Source organism: Notolepis coatsorum (assembly GCF_963971535.1).
Source record: "Notolepis coatsorum genome assembly, chromosome: 5".
Classification (NCBI taxonomy): domain Eukaryota; kingdom Metazoa; phylum Chordata; class Actinopteri; order Aulopiformes; family Paralepididae; genus Notolepis; species Notolepis coatsorum.
In genome coordinates this window covers 159511778-159532077 of record NC_140169.1, presented here as the reverse complement: position 1 = coordinate 159532077, position 20300 = coordinate 159511778, and the positions used below count along the sequence as shown (strand labels likewise).

Below are 20300 nucleotides of genomic sequence, written 5' to 3'. Positions count from 1 at the left end.
ATTCCTACTCCTATCCAAGCTCCGGGAGGGTCATCAAAGAGAAGTCGGGTCATCAAAGAGAAGTCGCCTATTCTTAGTCCTTGCCCCACAATGGTGGAATTGTCCTAATAAACTAACCTACACTGTAGCACTCAACACTTTATGAACATTGTTACTGAGACGAAAGTTAAGTTTACTCTATTATTACTAGATCTGGTATGTCTAGATGTAACACTGTATGGGTACAAGTTTACTCTATTATTACATGTCTAGATGTAACATTACTGTCTATGTATAATGTACCTATTGTAACCCCGGGTTCAGATTCATAACTAGCATAGGAACATAAATAGTTAATGTTAGTAGGTAAGAACTTTCTAGACAGTAAAACATTCTAGGCCCAGACTCCCCAAAACCCCATAGGATTGTGATAATGTAGTCCTGGGATAATATGCACAGGGACGTGCATTAGGATAGAAGGGGAGAATGTAACCCCGGGTTCAGATTCATAATTATCAATTACATAAATAGTTCCTGTTTATCTCTGAGCTACCACTTCCTGTTTTACCATGAGGTCCCACTTCCGGTATATAGCGTATGATGTCATGATTTGAAGGTTCTGGAACCTTTGTGATGTCATCCTATGATGTCATATAGAACGTTCCGGAACATCTTGGTTTCCAATATATACAGCCAGCTCTCAAGCAGCCAGCTCTCTTTCTCCTCGACCACCGGACCAGCAACATCACCCAGACGGACCGGACTAACCAACCGACTGGAAGCCGCAAGTCTTCCAGTCTCCACCAGCATCCCGGAGCAGTCCAGACCACCCATCACCAAGCGTGCTCAGCTGGATAGATACCATTTGATAAGACTAATGCCAGCCTGATGTGAATCCCCATGATGCTCAACTAGTGCTCAACTATTGCTACACCACTAGTCCGGTAGGATTGAACTGAACAAGACTACAAGGACTTCCAAGGGAGGCAATCCCGTTCCTCTTATGTTATTTTGATATTGTATTTTGTATTTGAATTGATTTAACTGGATATATGGATACAGATATTCCCCTATAAGAGTTAGAGGGTAAATGCTACCATTGTATGATGTTATAATAGAACCTTCTAGAACATAGAATCTTCTACACCGTTTGTGGTGATGTCATAATAGACAATTCTAGATGACACATCGATTATCGCCGAATCACTTCCTGGTTTAAAGAGTTTAAAGGGCCAATTCACCTAATAAGGTATTTGCATTCCCTGATAAACTAATATAGAGTTACCGATGATAACCTCAGAGACGTCTGAACGAACCCCAATGTGTTGATCCAATCGACCTAGGCCTTGATATCGACCTAACCCTCCCGCAAGGAGAGGTTACTGACCTAATCTAAAAGGGATCCTTCAAAGCATAAGTTATACTTTACGTACGTATGTATTATTACTGTTTATCTAGCGCGCTTTTAATTAAAACACCGGTTATTGTTATAACTCTGCCTCTGGTCTACTATTCTTTTAATTGTGTATATTACTCCTTGTCGCATTCGGACCTAGAACTGTGCCCGTGGCAAACAGCTGTTACTGGTATTAACACAAGTGCTACACTATGTAAACGAGACGAACCCCGCCCCCCCCGCCCCATTCGCAACTACTTGTCCAGACCACTTATACTTGTCCAGACCACTTATACCCGTCCAGCCTGGCTCTGCGGCTCTGCAGATACCCCCTATTGGAATCCAGAGCGCTGCTGCTTCCGTGTCGATCACGTGTTTCCGCCGCTGACGTCACGTGTGCGGCGGAAGAAGAAGGGGACTTTATTAAAGGTGAATTCCACCGAAGTGTGTTATTCAATTTACCACAATATTAGACATTTTCAAATGAACGATTTACACACACAAGCACACACACACACATACACTCTCATACCACCGCCGTATGTATATTTCTCTCCCACCCACCCACCCCCTCCGGCTCCTAATCGCTGCAATATTAAAGGCAACCAACTTGTGTTCAGCTTTTCGTTCAGCGTTTGAAAAGCTGAACACAAGTTGGTTGCCTTTAATATTCACGCTTGCAGCGATTAGGAGCCGGAGGGGGTGGGTGGGTGGGAGAGAAATATACATACGGCGGTGGTATGAGAGTGTATGTGTGTGTGTGTGCTTGTGTGTGTAAATCGTTCATTTGAAAATGTCTAATATTGTGGTAAATTGAATAACACACTTCGGTGGAATTCACCTTTAATAAAGTCCCCTTCTTCTTCCGCCGCACACGTGACGTCAGCGGCGGAAACACGTGATCGACACGGAAGCAGCAGCGCTCTGGATTCCGCGGGTCTTTTAGGACAACAGAAGAGCCTGAACACAGACAGACAGACAGTGTGCAGAAATGGCGGGTAAGTGGACAAATACACAATTTGTGTTTGATATCTGTGTGTTTAGTGAACGACTAACGTGCCGTAGCCGCTGCTTCCGTTCCCACAGCGGTGTCGGTTCTACTACGTTAGATACCCCAGTGAAGATAGCTGCTTGTAGCCACAATGTGTAAACAAACAACAAGCTAAGCTAACAGCTAACGTTAGTGAACCTGCAGAGGCCCGACCCGTTGACCACAGCAGCAGCAGCATCTATAGTAGCTGGTTTACTGTGTAGATCTACACGACATGAGTGGTAATAATAACGTTGATTAATAAGAGCTCGTTGTGTGTAAACGCAACGTTATGTTGGACGGCTTTAGTACTAGTAGCAGCTTGCTGGCTTTGATTGATTGATTGAAAACTTTATTAACAGATTGCAGAATGGGTACAGTACAGTACGGCTCAATACACACAATTGTTAAGGGGATTCAGACCAGAGAAATACTTTCGTCTTGTTTACATCAGGGTCCCCCATTTGAGCTGGTATTGAGCTGTACTGTACTGTACCCATTCTGCAGTCTGTTAAATAAAGTTTTCAATCAATCAACATAAAGTCAGTGGCGCGACTATGTTTGGGTTTCTTTGCATAGATGCATTGCTCCAGTATCCATAGACGAGCCTCCGTAATCGACCTCGGCTGACCCTGTGTGTGTTCAGGGCCCTATTCCCTGTACCTGGCTAACTCAGTTAGCCGGATAATTTTCAGCATAGCTTGACTTAAGCCAGACATTTCCGTTCCCCGACGTCGGATTTTCTAAGTCGCTATGGCAACAGATCGAAAAGTTTGAACCTGCTCCAGAGCAGGTTTAGTTGAGTTAGCTGGATATAAGCTGGCCACTCCCTCGGAACAAAATGGCAGCTCCCTTCCTCAGAGATTGATTGGAAACTTTATTAACAGATTGCAGAATGGGGTACAATACAATACAGTACGGCTCAATACACACAATTGTTAAGGGGATGCAGACCCAGAGAAAGACTTTCGTCTTGTTTACATCAGGGTCCCCCATTTTCAATTCATAATGACATTTATGACATACATGACATACAGATAGGGCTGGGCGATATGGCCTAAATATGATATCACGATATTTTCTGACCTTTCGGCGATACACGATACGCATCACAATGTTTTTCTTTTTTTTCCCAAACAATTCATTATGAGGCTTACCAAGACAGTATTTGAGTTTGCAAGCTAACATTAAAGACAAAATAAAATACCCATGCATTTAGCATTTTTATATTATATATTAGATTTAGATTATTGGATTATTAGATTATATATTGCATATATTTAGCAATGAGATATTATATGATTTAGATATGAAATATGATGAATTGAAAATGGGGGACCCTGATGTAAACAAGACTAAAGTCTTTCTCTGGTCTGCAACTCTGCATCCTCCACTGTTGACTGTTGTTGTATTGAGCTGTACTGTATTGTACCCATGCTGCAATCTGTTAATAACGTTTTCATTCATTCAGTCGGCAAACAGAATCATTTTGATTGACAGTCGCGTCTGCCAATTACGTCACATCGCTTGCACCAGCCCTGCTGTTCTTAGCAACAATCGGCAAGCGCATATTCATTTTTTACTTCCGCCATTGGAGAGCTCAATGACAACAACAATGGCAGCGGTAGCTCGCCGCGGCCGACGTTTAGCTTTTAGCTCCGCAGAATGACTAAACGACTGGAGGCATAATGATTTTACTGCAACGGATGTTATAATAAAAGCCTTTCCATACATCTGTCTGATTGAAAACGTTATTAACAGACCGCAGAATGGGCACAACTGAGTCAGCACAGGCTGAGATATGAACGACTAATGCTTGCTATATCTAGGTCGACCTCGGTCGTTGCTATGTAAATACGCTGATGTTATTGAAAGTGTAACTATATAACGTTAATGCCACAAAACGAATGCCTTTGTTATCATAAGTAGTAACTTTTGATGCAGTAGTGTGTGTGGGGCGGCGCTGTTCAAAAGTGTCAACGTGTGGACCAGATTGACGCGACACAAGCCTCTTGGGCAAAACATCACGATATCCACGATACGTTTAAAAAGTGTATCGTTAATGAACTGTACCCGATATTTATATAATATCGTCATATCGCCCAGCCCTAATATATATCATGACATTTATGACATACAGATATACAGTACTGTTACATTTGTGACATACAAGATATGCAAATATACAGTACTGTTAAACAGAGATCCTAACAGAAAATATATATACGAGGGGGTAGGGCTGGGCGATATAACGATAACGATAAATATCGCGATATATTTTAATAATCGATATTAGGCCTGCCGCGATAAGCAATAAATCGATTAATTGCCGCGATAATTAAAATGAATGCAATGATTTTGACGGGGCGCGATTAATTGCTATTTGCGCGTTTGTTTTAATGAGGCGGAACCAGTGCCCCTTGTCAGTCTCTCTCCGTGTAGGGGGCCGCTGGCGTTACTACAGAGCACAGCACGGGAGCTCCGTGGGGCAGTAGCAACGCCACATATAGCTTAACTACATTTCTCAATAGTGTTGCTCCTTTTAACCAAGTAGCGTTATTTGTAGTGTAACGTTAGAATAACACACAATAACGTTAATACAATTACATGCATCATTGTTTACAATGAACGGGTGGGGCTAGTCAAAGGACTGGAGACGGGGACAAGTTAAACATGAATTAATTTATTATAACGGGTCGTTTTCGAGTCGTGCTGCAGTGCCTACGCACCACAGCTATTCTATTATATACTGCTTTGACGCTTCCTCCTCATCGTTGATTGCCTGTAGTAGCTGCATCTAACGTTAGTAGCTAACGTTAAAACTAAAAAACACAACCAGACGAGACAAGTTGTCGGCTAGGATAATCACAACTAGGCCTGCCACGATAACAAATTTTGCTGGGCGATTAATTGCCCCCGAAAATATCGCGATAAGCGATATTATTGCGACCGGTTAAAAAAAAAATTTGAGAAATTTATTTCCCAAAACTTTTATTTTGAAGCCCACCGCTCCGTCTTTTCCGGTTTAAGACTTTTATTTTGAAGCCCACCGACCGGACCGGAAGTATTGTTGCGATTATCCTAGCCGACAACTTGTCTCGTCTGGTTGTGTTTTTTAGTTTTAACGTTAGCTACTAACGTTAGATGCAGCTACTACAGGCAATCAACGATGAGGAGGACGCGTCAAAGCCGTATATAATAGAATAGCTGTGGTGCGTAGGCACTGCAGCACGACTCGAAAACGACCCGTTATAATAAATTAATTCATGTTTAACTTGTCCCCGTCTCCAGTGCTTTGACTAGCCCCACCCGTTCATTGTAAACAATGATGCATGTAATTGTATTAACGTTATTCTGTGTTATTCTAACGTTACACTACAAATAACGCTACTTGGTTAAAAGGAGCAACACTATTGAGAAATGTAGGTAAGCTAAATATGTGGCGTTGCTACTGCCCCACGGAGCTCCCGTGCTGTGCTCTGTAGTAACGCCAGCGGCCAACCCACACGGAGAGTGACTGACAAGGGGCACTGGTTCCGCCTCATTAAAACAAACGCGCAAATAGCAATTAATCGCGCCCGTCAAAATCATTGCATTCATTTTAATTATCGCGGCAATTAATCGATTTATTGCTTATCGCGGCAGGCCTAATCACAACAATACTTCCGGTCCGGTCGGTGGGCTTCAAAATAAAAGTCTTAAACACCGGAAAAGACGGAGCGGTGGGCTTCAAAATAAAAGTTTTGGGAAATAATTTCTCAAAAAAATTCTCTAACCGGTCGCAATAATATCGCTTATCGCGATATTTTCGGGGGCAATTAATCGCCCAGCAAAATGTGTTATCGTGGCAGGCCTAATCGATATCGAATATCGAAATAAAAAAAAAATCGAAAAATCGTTTTTTTTTTTTTTTTTTTTACCTGTAACAGGGCAGTTTTAAAACCAGAGACCGTGGACATACTTGTCTTTCTTGCCTGCAACTTAAAGTAATGGCTTTGCTTGTCCAAATGACAATACTGACCAAATTCAGATTTCTTTTTCTCTTGTCCATTTATTTTGTTTGCCTTCTAATTTAAAATACATTTTGAAACCGTCTGTACACAGTAGGCTATGTGTGCTAGCAGAACTAGACTCCAGTCACAGTGCACATGTGCGGTGGTTTGTCCACCAAAAAAGCGCCAAAAGATCGAAAATAAACTAGCAGAGCCAGAACTGTTCAACTCCTCTGGAGCCACAGCCAGCAGAGAAGCCGGTTTACTTTAGCTTTTAAACCAGCTGCAGCCTGAGAACTGGAGTGTGAGGGGATGTAACACTAAAGATGGCGGCAATGACAAAGAATTGCTGCAAAATAAACATACATCTGTTGTTAAAAAAAAAAAAAAAAAAAAATGTATACTTATAACAATTCGATAATTATCGATATCGAGAAATAAAATAAAATTATACGATATGATTTTTTTCCATATCGCCCAGCCCTACGAGGGGGAGTAAACTGTACATTGGGAGGGGGTGGGTGGGTGGGAGGGGGTGTTTGGACATTTACGGGGGCCAGTTTAGAATTGCAGCCTCCCGTAGGTGCTCTTTGATATGAATACGCACCGCACAGCTATACCTACCTATTCGAAAAAAACATTATCTGCACTGACTTATATAAAAAATAAGTACAGATCACGTCTGAATGAATGTGGAGGATGATCTCCGAGTCGCTGTCTCCAAAATTAAACTCAGACTATGCCCATCCATCTCATTAGGTGAGTTGAACATTATAGCCTTCTAAATGAAAGACGCTATATGTATTCATTTTATGGTTGTTTGATTATTGTGTTACTTTGTGTAGTTATTGTGCGTGTTAACACTTTGATTGCCTAAGGCTAAATTCATGATATACCATCCCTTGCCAGCTCTATTTGTCTATGGAGAAGTTCCCCTTCTTTGCAGGGCTATAACTTTTTAAATTCTATTGCTAAATTGCCATTATTAGGGCCCATTCAATGTCCTATATGTATTGTTCAGGGTGTATGAACGTTAAACTTTTTCATTCACATATTCATACTAAAATTGTATCTAAAGTATAAGTATGTTTTCATCTCTTTCTGCAGCTTTCTCCAGAACGTGATTTATAGCCCCAAATGCATTATATTGCTGATCAAATACAGTTTGATAGCAATCGGCGTGATATAAAAAAATCCAACTTGACCGACTTCTGGAAGTTACTACACGTCATCTGATGTTGACCGGATGGGCGAGGGGGCGTTTATAATTCCGTGGGCAGCGTTATACCATTCATCTAATGTGGGTCAAATGTTCATCATAGCAGTTAGTGTCGAACACGGTAATATTACACGCTAAAACTCACCCCAGTCTCCGCGGGCCGTTGGGCGATCAGCGTGGGGTAGACAGTTTTCCATTATGGGATGTCGAAATACCCGGTCCATTTCCAGGTTGTATAATACTATATACGTCCAAATCATGTTGTTTATCGAGTTATTTGCAACTGATCGATGTCCAGTGTATCCTGATGGAGTCCCGGGACCTATAGCGAGTGCCCGGAAGTAATATGGGTGATCAGCACTTCATCCACATAACTTCCTGTTTGGCGCTTCTGCCGATCGGCCACCATATGGCGCTCTTGAACTGCTAGAGGATTGAGAGGAGCTCAGAACTGTGTGTGAAGGCTGCGGATGGAAAATATGATTCCGATCACAGATTTTTGAAATATTGATATTAAAGACGAGTTACGGCGTCCTCGGCAACTTGAGCATGGCGGGGAAGGACGCCTAAACACGTTTTCGGCACTTAAAGTGTTAAAAGCCTCCATGTGTGCGTGTGAACGTTTGCATGTTTCAACCACCTCTATATAATAGTGGGGGTCGCGGCTCTCTGACACCGTTATTTTTTCGGGGGTCGCGGCCTGAAAACTTTAGGAACGATGTATTTATTATATTACATGATACCTAAGCGCATACAGTACAGATATCCTCATAAGTATCTATTAATTCGTATCAATTAGATATACTCTATCTTTGGGCTAGTTTTTGTATACTTATTCTGAAAGAGTTGAAATAATTATTTTCGCTAGCAAGATCTCATTTGATTATTCATTGCATTAAGCCTATTGCCAGCAGTTACATTTAAATAAATATAATCTGATTGATTGGGGTAATGAGGGACTTAAAATGTGCCTATAGATTATGCATTTAACTTGTCGGCGAGGCTATTGAGCCGTACTGTATTGTACCCATTCTGCAATCTTGTTAATAAAGTTTTAAATCAATCAATCAATGCCATTAGAAAATCAGGATTTCTGCGATCGACACCTGCTGTCTTTTCAACTGAAGCGGCCGCGCGCACTTATCCTGAGTATCAAGTCTGGTTTGAATGAACGAGACTGATTCAGCGTTAGAGGAACAGGGAAATCCCGGATTCAAACATCGGGTTAATTGAATCTGGATAATGGGACTTTTGATCGACTTAGTTGAACCAGGTACGGAGAATAGGGCCCAGGTAGGCATTGCTTGATATCTGCCAACAAGCTTAGGTTCCGTTGTTGTTTGTCCTTTTTGTGTTTCCTCAGCAGTGAACGCAATGGAGAAGAAACTGGCAGAGTACAAGTGTGACACCAATGAAGCCATATGCCTGAAGCTGGGTTAGTAATCATCATGTCTCGTTTGCCCCCCCCCCCCCCATAAAACTGTCCTTTAAAACCGCTGCTTCAAGATTGTTGTTGTTTATGTTGACTTTAAAAGGCTTCCTCCTCCTCCTCCTCCTCTCCCTCTCCCTCTCCCACAGTTCGCTTCCCAGAGGACGTGGACGATGATGGCACGACGTTTCACCCGGAGTTCAGCCACCAGCTTTATGGAGATGAGTGAGTGTCTCTCTGTTTGGCTCAGGGGTAGAGCGGGTCGTCCAATGATCGAAGGGTTGGTGGTTCGAATCCCGCTCAAGCCCATGTCCATCCCATCGCCGTTGTGTCCTTGGGCAAGACACTTACTTGCCTCGTATGAATGTGTATGCATGTGAATGAATGTTGGTGGTGGTCGGAGGGGCCGTAGGCGATGATTATTCGCCACGCTTCCGTGAGTCTGCCTCAGGGCAGCTCTGGCTGCAATTGTAGCTTACCACCACCGGTATGACTGTGTATGAACGAATAATGGACTCTGTGAAGCGCTCTGGGTGTCATGAAGAGCGCTATATAAATCCAAGCCATTATTATTTTATATATATATATATATATATATATATATTGGAGGTGGGCATAGATTACTTTTTTTTAATCTAGATTAATCTATCTGCAATCCTGGATTTAATCTAGATTAAAATGGCAAAAAAAAAAAAAAACCTGCCGAAGGCATTCAAAATATGTGTGTTCCTTATGTTTCTCAGGCCAGGTGGCCCATTACACCATGAGCCCATCTCCCGTTTCCAAAATGCATTACAGACTGTTTGAAAAAGCTGTTTTGCTATGATAATTGGTAATGAAATATCAAAATAATGTTCAATAAGATGTACTTGTGTTTAATAAGTTGTTTTATTCAGAAGTTAACACAAATAAATAATATTACCAGTACAGTATCTAGCACACAGTGTTGGGAAAGTTCACTTTCTACATGAACTAGTTCAGTTCACAGTTAATTTTTTTTTTAAATGAACTAGTTCAGTTCATAGTTCATAATTCAAAATGTTGAACTAAAGTTCATGGTTTCAAAAATGAACTAATTTAGTTATTTTTAGTTCTTTTAAAAAAAAATTTATTATAGATTTTTCACGTACAGTTACTTACATTACAAAAACACACATTGGGACAAGGGGGGGGGGGTCCTCCAGTTCATCTCTATGCCATCATCCACACCATAAGCAAGCAAAAACAAAACAAAAAGAAAAACAAGCAAAAAGGAAAGCAGACCAAGACAGGCACTGTACAGTATTGCACTTGCCTCGAGCGCATTCACATGTATTTATTTTTTCCTATCCTAGGTCTGTCCATACAATGGGGCACTGGGCCTTTAGAAGGATCCGATAATCCAAAAATAGTCTAATAGTGGGGCCCACACCTCCTGAAAGGAAGCGTCGTTGACTATGCATTGCACAGTGTCTTTCATGGGGTAGGAGCACACCGAAGATCTCTCTATACCACATTTGTAAAAATGGAGGCTTATCCATAATCCAGTTTATCAGAATGCATTTCCGGGCTGAAAGTAGAAGTTTATCAAATAGTTTGAATTGTAAACTCTTTTAAATGCATAAGCCGACGTGACGTCTAGAGGTAGAGTCTGACTCCGACTGAGCGAGCGCTGCTGCTGCTGCAGCTCTCGGCTTCTGCGGCTCTGCGCGCAGATTCCTGTTCCACTGCTTGTTGTGAGGAGGAGTCTGATGACGTAGCAGGGGGTGACAGGCTGGTTGCCAGATCGGGTGGTTTTACGCATAATTTGTAAGCCTGTTTACAGTGTTTTAACTGAGTTTTCGGCTGAAATGCATTATGAAATATGGCACATCTTTGAACTCCATTATAATAGAGTGCTGAGAATGAACGCACTTTTGAACTCTGTTACACAGGGCTGAGAATGAACGCGTTCTCAATTACGTTCATTTAGCGGATATACAGTACGTTCAGTTCAAGTTCGCCCAAAATACGAACGCGTTCATGAACGATCGTTCATTGAACGCGTTCAGGTACATCACTGCTAGCACACTCTCAGGAGCAAAACAGAAAGAATCATTTCAAACTTGAACTATGTGACATGGCTTGAATCAACTGCTCCAGTGGAGTTGCTCAGTGGCCAATGGTGTCAACTGTGGTTGTACTGGGCAGCTCCCAGGTGTGAATGGAACTGTGTGAATGTGAAGCAGGGCGTTCCTGAAAAAGAGCATCTGTGCTCAGCGAACCTACCCTGGGTAAATAAAGGTAATTTTAATTTTTTTTTTATATAGATTAATGCGTTAATTATATTATCGCGCGATACTAGTATAGCGTTAACGCAGCACGTTAACGGCCCAGCTCTAATATATATATATATATATATATATATATATGCGCAGTGTTTGATCTGCTGCAGTAGAGACTCTCTGGTGTCTTTGTCATCACGCCTTTCAATCACTTGTGACTTGGCACTATGCATTGTGTGTGTTTTATATTTAACGGTGAACTCACTGAACTGGCCTTCCTTGCGTGCGCCCATAGGCTCAGTTATCATCGGTATATATTCTGATCTGCATTCATCTCTTTTGAATTTGAACGATGGAAATTACAATCCATCGACAGTGGCTCAGGAGGTAGAGCAGTCGTCTGGTAGTTGGGAGGTGCCCGGGTTCGATTCCCGCTCCTCCTGGGCAGCGTGTCGAAGTGTCCTTGAGCAAGACACTTAAACCCCTAATTGCTCCCGATGTGTAGGTCGGCACCTTGCACGATCGCCTCTGCCGTCGGTGTGTGTGAGTGAATGTGAGGAACTAAAATTGTAACGCGCTTTGGATAAAAGCTGCTATAACAAAATCCACCATTTATTACCATCTCCGTTCGAAGGATTTTCTTGTTCCCGAAGTCCGAACAGAAATTGTAAAGAAAGCTTTTTTTTTTAGGTTTTCCTCACCTTACTGCTTGGACCGATCTTCAGCCTGGACTTAAAAAACTCAAAGCTTGGTAACCCTGAGTGTATTTAAGGCTACGGTGAAGCCTATTTTAACCAGGTTTTCTGTGCAAATGTTTTATCTGATCATTTTGTAACGTTTCATTTAACTGTAGTGTCCATGTGTTTTATTTTGAAACTCTGTGTTGCTGCTGTTCTTGACCAGGTCTCCCTCTCTCTGTAAAATAGATCCCAGGTCTCAATCTCAGTAGATGCTATATCTATATCTGTACATATCCCTTACCTACTCTTACTATTTACGCTGCTGGCCAGTATGACTTACTACCATAGTGTCTTTATACCTGTAACACTGTACATATTAATACTATATATATATCTGTACATATCCCTTACCTACTCTTACTAGTTACACTGCTGGCCATTATGACTTACTACCACAGTGTCTTTATACCTGTATCACTGTACATATTAATACTACAACTCTGTACATACATCTGATTAGCACTATTACTCAGTAGTACTAATTCATATATTTTATACCCAGTTTATTCACCTGTAAAAATATACCACTTACAGCACCTTTTACATTAGAAGTAGCTCTTGTGTTTGACTGCACACACGGCCTATGTCACCGTTCAGTTCTGTATCTAAGCTTGCCAGCGCCACACATGACCCACAAGCCTGTAGAAACTCCTGGGTGATCCATTCAACCACAGCAGCATTTCACTATACTCTCAATTGCTTTTTCTAAATTTAGCCAAAACTAGGCTCATCTATTTTTAGCCCTTACAGTGACCTTAATACGTAGGACATTGATTATTTCAGCCAGCCTAATTATTATGTATAAAGCTGCATCATCAATGAGACGGGGTCTTAAAAATCCGTCACAATTCTGTTTGTCACTGACGGGCTGTAACGGAACGAGATCGACGTACACGTGATTTCGGGGACCAAACGTAAATCTTACGACAGAGTGACGACGTACAGTGAACGTTTTTTATAACGGACATGCAGTACAATCTGTAATGTTGTCAAACGGCAACCTCTAGGCAAAAGAGCTCTGTTTGGTACTGCGTTTTTGTTGACTTTGTTTTGTTTTGGTCTGACGTGTGGGTTGGAGTCGAGTAACTCATTGTAGTGTGGATGTTTCCAGACCCCTCTTGGTGGAGCCCAACGTGAGGCCAGCACTATAGCACCCCCCCCCCCCCCCCCTATACCTACTGAAATCCAATCCGCACATCAGACAAAGACAAAAAGTGTAAACAAAACAAAGCGCAGTACCACCATGTTGTCATCTTTTGCCTAGAGGTCGCTGTTTGACGACGTCACAGATTCAAACTTTAAGTCTTATCATTTATACCTACCTACTGCTTTAACTGTCTAAACCAGGGGTCTCAAACTCGTGGGCCAATTGCGGCCCGCTGGATGATATTTTGCGGCCCCCTACTTGACATCAAAGTAAAAAAATAAACTTTTCTTATTCTTTTTTTTTTTTATTTTTTTTTTTAATGTTGTGGGACTTGTACAGCACTTTGTTCAACTTTGTCAGTGCTGTAACGTTTAAACCTTTTAAAATCTTAGACAAACAAAACACTTTTCTTTCATGAAATATTGTAAGCAGTCATTTGAGGCTTTATAAAAGCAGCACAATGAACACAAATCTGTCAGTGCCGAGTCCGACCTCATCTTAAATAACAAACAGCATTGCTTGTTGTAGTTAACAAAGAGAGGCAGAGTTGATTTAGAAAAAAAAAAAAAAAATCACATATATATAAATTTTGATGCGGCCCAGCCTCACCCAGACTCTACCTCCAGCGGCCCCCAGGTAAATTTAGTTTGAGATGAGACCACTGGTCTAAACCCTGCCCTACACTGTAATCATAGTAATCATAACTACCTACCTCATACTAGGGGTGGGCGATATATATATAGAGAGTATACTCGATGTATCGCGGCTTGTTCTACATGAGATGTAGTAAATTACTGATATCGTGAACATCGAGTATATGTTGTCACGCCGCGGCTGAGACGAGACTTGCTTTAGCCCAGCGCTTTCCTCATTTCATTATAGACACGGACCAGTTGGGACCTTCAATGACATGCAATTGAATTGAATTGACGCGAGCAACGGGCTAACCTGTATCACTGTACATATTAATATTACAACTCTGTACAAAGTATACGTCTGATTAGTTAGCACTATTACTCAGTAGTTGGTACTCATTTATATATCTTCTATAATCTATACCCAGTTTAAATCACCTATACATTGTATATTACTGTTGCACTTTCCTGTTACACTTGGACTCTGGTTGGCCGCCAAACCTCTTTTCGTTGTACTGTACTCGTGCTGCTGCATGATAACACATTTTAATCTAGTCTAATTAATTTATCTTATTCATAAAACATCCGATAATGCTTCCTCATGTTTCCATTGATCCCCCAGTGATTTTTAATCAGACCGCCTGTAGTGTGGTAGTGAAAGGTTAACCTTCTGTAGTGTGGTAGAGAAAGGGTTAACCTTCTGTAGTGTGGTAGTGAAAGGGTTAACCCTTTGTCGTGTGGCAGTGAAAGGGTTAATCAACCATGGGGCGACAGTGGCTCGGGAGGTAATATAATAATAAACTTTATTTGTATAGCACTTTTCATAGAGGTTGCAGTTCAAAGTGCAGTCGTCTGGCAATCCGGAGGTTCCCGGTTCGATTCCCGCTCCTCCCGGGCAGCGTGTCCTTGAACAAGACACTTAACCCTTAACTGTTCCCGATGAGCAGGTCGTCACCTCGCATGGTCGCCTCCGCTGTCGGTGTGTGAATGTGTGAGTGAATGGGTAAAATGTGAGGAACAAAGAGCACCCATTTACCATTTACCATCGGTAGTGAAAGGGTTAACGACGCTCCACTTCTCGGAGACGTACAGGGCTGCTCTCACAGACGTGTCTCTCTTCCACAGCGAGGTGGCGTTCGGCTACAAAGGCCTCCAGATCCAGCTGTATTACAGCGCAGGGAGCCTGAGCACCCTCTTCAAGGTCAAATATGCTTCCAAGGTCACCGAGAAGTTCGACTGTGTGGAGGTAACACTGTTATTATTATTTTGTGTGTAATTCTAAGAGGGACTTGGAAGGGCGATACCTGTGTTTTTGACATGTATGTTTATTAATGCCATATTATTTGTTGCTCTTGATTTGGACATGATGTGGATCTAATATCGGTGTTTTTCCTGGTTCAGTTACCAGGTGGAGGTAGTACCTCATAGGGATGGTACAAGTAATATCTTCTAGATAGAGTACTGTCTTCCAGATAGAGTAGTGTCTTCCAGAGAGAGTAGTGTCTTCCAGAGAGAGTAGTGTCTTCCAGATGGAGTAGTGTCTTCCAGATGGAGTAGTGTCTTCCAGATGGAGTAGTGTCTTCCAGATGGAGTAGTGTCTTCCAGATGGAGTAGTGTCTTCCAGAGAGAGTACTGTCTTCCAGAGAGTACTGTCTTCCAGAGAGAGTACTGTCTTCCAGAGAGAGTACTGTCTTCCAGAGAGAGTACTGTCTTCCAGAGAGAGTACTGTCTTCCAGAGAGAGTACTGTCTTCCAGAGAGAGTAGTGTCTAACAGAGAGAGTAGTGTCTTCCAGATAGAGTACGGTCTTCCAGAGAGAGTACTGTCTTCCAGAGAGTACTGTCTCCCAGATAGAGTAGTGTCTTCCAGATAGAGTAGTGTCTAGTGTCTTCCAGATAGAGTAGTGTCTTCCAGATAGAGTAGTGTCTTCCAGAGAGTACTGTCTTCCAGATAGAGTAGTGTCTTCCAGAGAGAGTACTGTCTTCCAGAGAGAGTACTGTCTTCCAGAGAGAGTACCGTCTTCCAGAGAGAGTACCGTCTTCCAGATAGAGTACCGTCTTTTTCTGCCTATTTATGAATCGTTTTCAAATAAACGCTAGATTATCGATAGTACCGTATATGTGTACCTATGCAAGCTATAGCGGGCTATCCATTTCCTGATCAGCACACGCACACACACGTTGATATCTCTGTGAAAAAAGCTCTGATTATTCCAAGACTGGTAAAATAGATTCCTTACCTCAGATCAGATGTTCTCCAAAAAGATTATTCCAATTCCTGATCGCCATTCCAAATATCGATCGCGATCACCCAAAGGGGTGCAGTACCACACGGAGAGACGATAGGGGGCGGTATTTTCCCAATGGAGCTCAGAGAGAGTTCCAGTGGTAACGGGAGGCTAGATTGATGAAATATGAATGGAAATCGCCAATAAAAAAAACGAGATCTCTCGTCGTTGGCACTGAACGGTTGGCATGAACTAACGAGAAATCTCGTCTTTGGCACTCAAATGAACTTCAGTTTCCACATCAATGTAAATGTGCCAGATTTTAGATAATGAGCTAGTTTCCATCTGTAGTCCCTGCCTAACATGCATGTCTTTATGGCGATGCAATAAGCCACATTCATTTTCATCTTCACTTCACGGAGAGAGCAGCATCATCTACTTTGGTCTCCTGGGTAATGAAGGCATCCCGGGCAAGAATGTGACGATGGGAAGTCCTATGTTTCTTTTTACAGTTTTAAAGTTCACCACAGTTTGATGAGCAATCTGACTTCGCTGCCAGAGTTGTACACAACTTGTAAGTCGCTTTGGATAAAAGCGTTCAGCTAAACGACTAAATGTAAATGTAGGGCTGGGCGATATGGCCAAATATTTTATCACGATAACGATATGATAATGTTATCATATCACTCGATAATATCGACAATTATCGATATTATCAGTATTAAAAAAATATATATATTTTTATAATTCTTTTTATTTAAACAACAAATATATGTTTATTTTGCAGCAATTCTTTGTCGTTGCCGCCATCTTTAGTGTTACAGACCCTCACACTGCAGTTCTCAGGCTGCAGCTGGTTTGAAAGCGAAAGTAAACCGGCTTCTCTGCTGGCTGTGGCCCCAGGGGAGTTGAACAGTTCTGGCTCTGCTCGTTTATTTTCTATCTTTTGGTGCTTTTTTGGTGGACAAACCACTGCACATGTGCACGTGACTCACGACTGGAGACTAGCTCTGCTAGCACACATAGCCTACTAGGGGTGTAACGGTACACAAAATCAACGGTTCGGTATGTACCTCGGTTTTGAAGTCACGGTTCGGTATTATTTTCGGTACAGTGGGGGGGGGGGGGGATTGCTTTTCATTTATCTATTTATTTATTTAACTATTAAACAATATAAAACGGATTGGCCATAATTTACTGAGCAAACTAATGCTTACTGCTGTAACCTACTATTAACACTTAAAGTAAATCTGAAGATTATTATATAGCAGATGCCTTGGATAAGTCGTGGACAACTGTAGCCTGTGCTTGTTTATACATAGCCCCTTTCATGACTGTGATGCAAGCCCTGCTTGAATACAGGGGCAGGGCTTGCATCACAGTCACGAAAGGGGCTTGTTTATACAGAGCTGGTATGACTTGCTGGCTGAAATACGGAGGAGAGGGAACTAGGTAGCGGGGCTCTATTACTTTTAACATGTGCTTAAACCCAGTGTTCTCGACAACGGAGTATGGTCGCAGATCTGCTGCTATAAAAACACCTATGGCGTTTGTTATGGCTTTGGCCCGGTCTGAATTAATAGCGAGATGCTGCTTGAATGCCACGGGGAGCTGGGTTTGCACTATGGTCTGTTTCTTCCTTGTACCAGTGATATTCACATTCGGGTGATGCCGTTTCAAATGCGTGATAAAGTTAGCAATAAAGTTGAACAATGCCGGCACGTAGCCCCTTTCGTGACTGTGATGCAAGGCTTGCATCACAAGTGTGCATCAGTCACGAAAGGGGCTAGCCGGCACTAGGGATGCACGATATTGATTTTTTGATACCGATAACTTTATGCTCCTCAAGCCGATAACCGATACCGATAACCGATATTTATTGTATTATAATATTTTTTTTTAAATGTATATATATATAGGTATATATATTTTTTTTGATTTTTTTTGAGTATTTATAAGCTCCGGCGTCATCGGTACTGCTATCGGTACTCGAGAAATTATGGAGTTTTTTTTTGAGGAATTTAAACGTCGCAAACTAATCTTGTTGGCCGTTGTCTATATCTCTCCTGCCTGGGTGTCTCTGCCTGCGCGGGGAGCAGGCTGTGCTGTGCTCTCTCCTCTCTTCCCCTCCCACACACAGACACTCACTCACACACACACACACACACACACACACACACACACACACACACACACACACGGGTGCTGCGCTGCAGAGTACAGACAGCTCTGCTCTCATAATGGCAGACAGAACGAACGTTCAAAAGTCTGGGTCTATTTTACTAAAGTCGATGCTGACAACGCTCGTTGCCACAAGTGCAACAAGACATTTGCCAGTAATGTATAAGCGCTGGTACTTGTCAATGTGGCTGGCAGGGAGATAACGTTAGCTCCGAGTAGAGTAATGGCTGACAATCCGGAGGTAAATAAACGAACGAGAGCTTCTGATTGGTGGTAAGAAGAAGAGGTGGGTGCAAGCGGTGGGACGTAATTGGCAGATCGACTGTCTGTCTCCGAATGTAACGTGACTACGTCACAGCCAAGAAAGGGAGCGCTGGATTTGTGAAAAACTCCCTGTTCCTGAACCACACGCTATCAGTTTTACCACAGTACTGGCAAAACGGGAGGAGGCTATTGTTACAAAGGATCAGATTAAACCGAATATATATATTTATTGATTGATATATATTGCATAGTATTTGTATATCGTTTGATATCCCTTGTATATTCCTTGTACATATACACGGAATATCCCTTTAGCCCAGACCATAATATTTCATTCTCCTATTGGACAGCGGTCCACAGGCGCCAGAGCCATGCCTCCGGAGTCAGGTTCAAAGTCACCGTCAAGACATGTCTGGACATGCCCGGCCTTGCCCAGGGCTACGAGACAGAGATGAGGTTGGCACTAGTTTGTTCGCCGTGCATATAAATATGGCGCAGGTGAATACAGAAGCACTTAGTCAGAAGTCAAGAGTTACCCAATAAGTTGAAGCCTCACCCACGATACTCCGTGCGGTGAAGTATGGCCTGTTTGGCCCCAAAATAGAGCATTGAGACCGCGTGCGAATTAATAACTGAATTGTCAGAGTTTGGCGCTATACCGTCGAGTGCGACATATTTCTATTAAGTCAGTAATAGTCTATTTGTGTATAGTGTATCGTGCGGCTAAAGTTCTACAGTGACCAGCATCACCAACGCTTCCTCGTATCAGCTAGAGTGCTTATCCAGGCTGGGCTGCTTTCATGGCGCTTTCACCCGAGGAGACCTAGACGAGAACCGTGTGGACATGTACACTGGATTAATCTACCCGATGACTACATAGCCCTTTGCGGCTGGATTATATTTGTTTTGGTCCTGTGATTTATGGAGCGGAGAATCGCCGACGCCTACACGTGTGGGATTTACCCTGTGAGGAGCCAAGTCGAGTCCGCGCCTCAGAGAGCCTGAGGCCGGCTAGCTTTCTTCACTGTGGAGCTACAGTCTACGGAGAACAGCTGTATTCGTCTGTGGATCAAGAGGCTATTGCACCGTCTCCTGTACTTGGAGTCTCCTTAGTCATCGTTGACCAGACTCTCTACTACCGACAGATCCTCTACCCCTGCTGGCTTACAACCGGGGGGACCCTTCCAGTATCTCCCGCTATATATTACTAGTGTACCATAGATATAATTCCCTAAGATTCAGGTTGTATAATTACCTCCTGCGTAACCAGAGAATGGACATTCATTATTGATTTGCCTACGCATATTCCTTTGCCTTATAAGCGCATCCAAAGTATAATAAGAGAAGTATATTATGTACCTTTTGCTGCAATAAATACTTGATTATACCTTTGTGTGGAACCGATTCAATGTGGGAAGTGTTCATCATATTTATATATCATGTACTGTATGGCCAGTAATTAAAGTACATAAAGCGGTAGTGGTTTAATGATACCATACTTATCAATACAGTCAGGGAATTGTACCCCTCAGTTACAGCTATAATAAAAACAAGCGCCCTTCATCCAAATCCACCCACACCGGATTTCTTTTAACCAAAAAATTTATTATAAATTATCGGAGCTATCAATAACGTTATCGGGTTTATCGGGATGACGTCATAATTGCTGATATCGGCCCGATAATTATCGTGCATCCCTAGCCGGCACGTAGCTTTAGTGCGATCCACCTGTCTTTGTCCATTGCTGTAGTTAACTGGGAATCCGAAATGATCCCAAACGGGAGACTTAAATGTTGTGGGAGCATCTTATAGCTCTTGCT

General features: G+C 42.3%; 1 protein-coding gene across 1 annotated transcript in view; it reads left to right on the top strand.

Annotated features, from left to right (window-relative positions):
- The first annotated feature begins 2312 nt into the window (after positions 1–2312).
- Positions 2313–20300, top strand: part of hat1 (histone acetyltransferase 1) — a 77733-nt gene continuing 59745 nt past the window's right edge. Inside the window, exons 1-4 of the mRNA XM_084315261.1 lie at positions 2313–2373; positions 8980–9051; positions 9195–9270; positions 14936–15056. Of these exons, the coding sequence (XP_084171387.1) occupies positions 2367–2373; positions 8980–9051; positions 9195–9270; positions 14936–15056 (276 nt within the window). The 5' untranslated portion in view covers positions 2313–2366. The remainder of the gene's footprint in view (positions 2374–8979; positions 9052–9194; positions 9271–14935; positions 15057–20300) is intronic.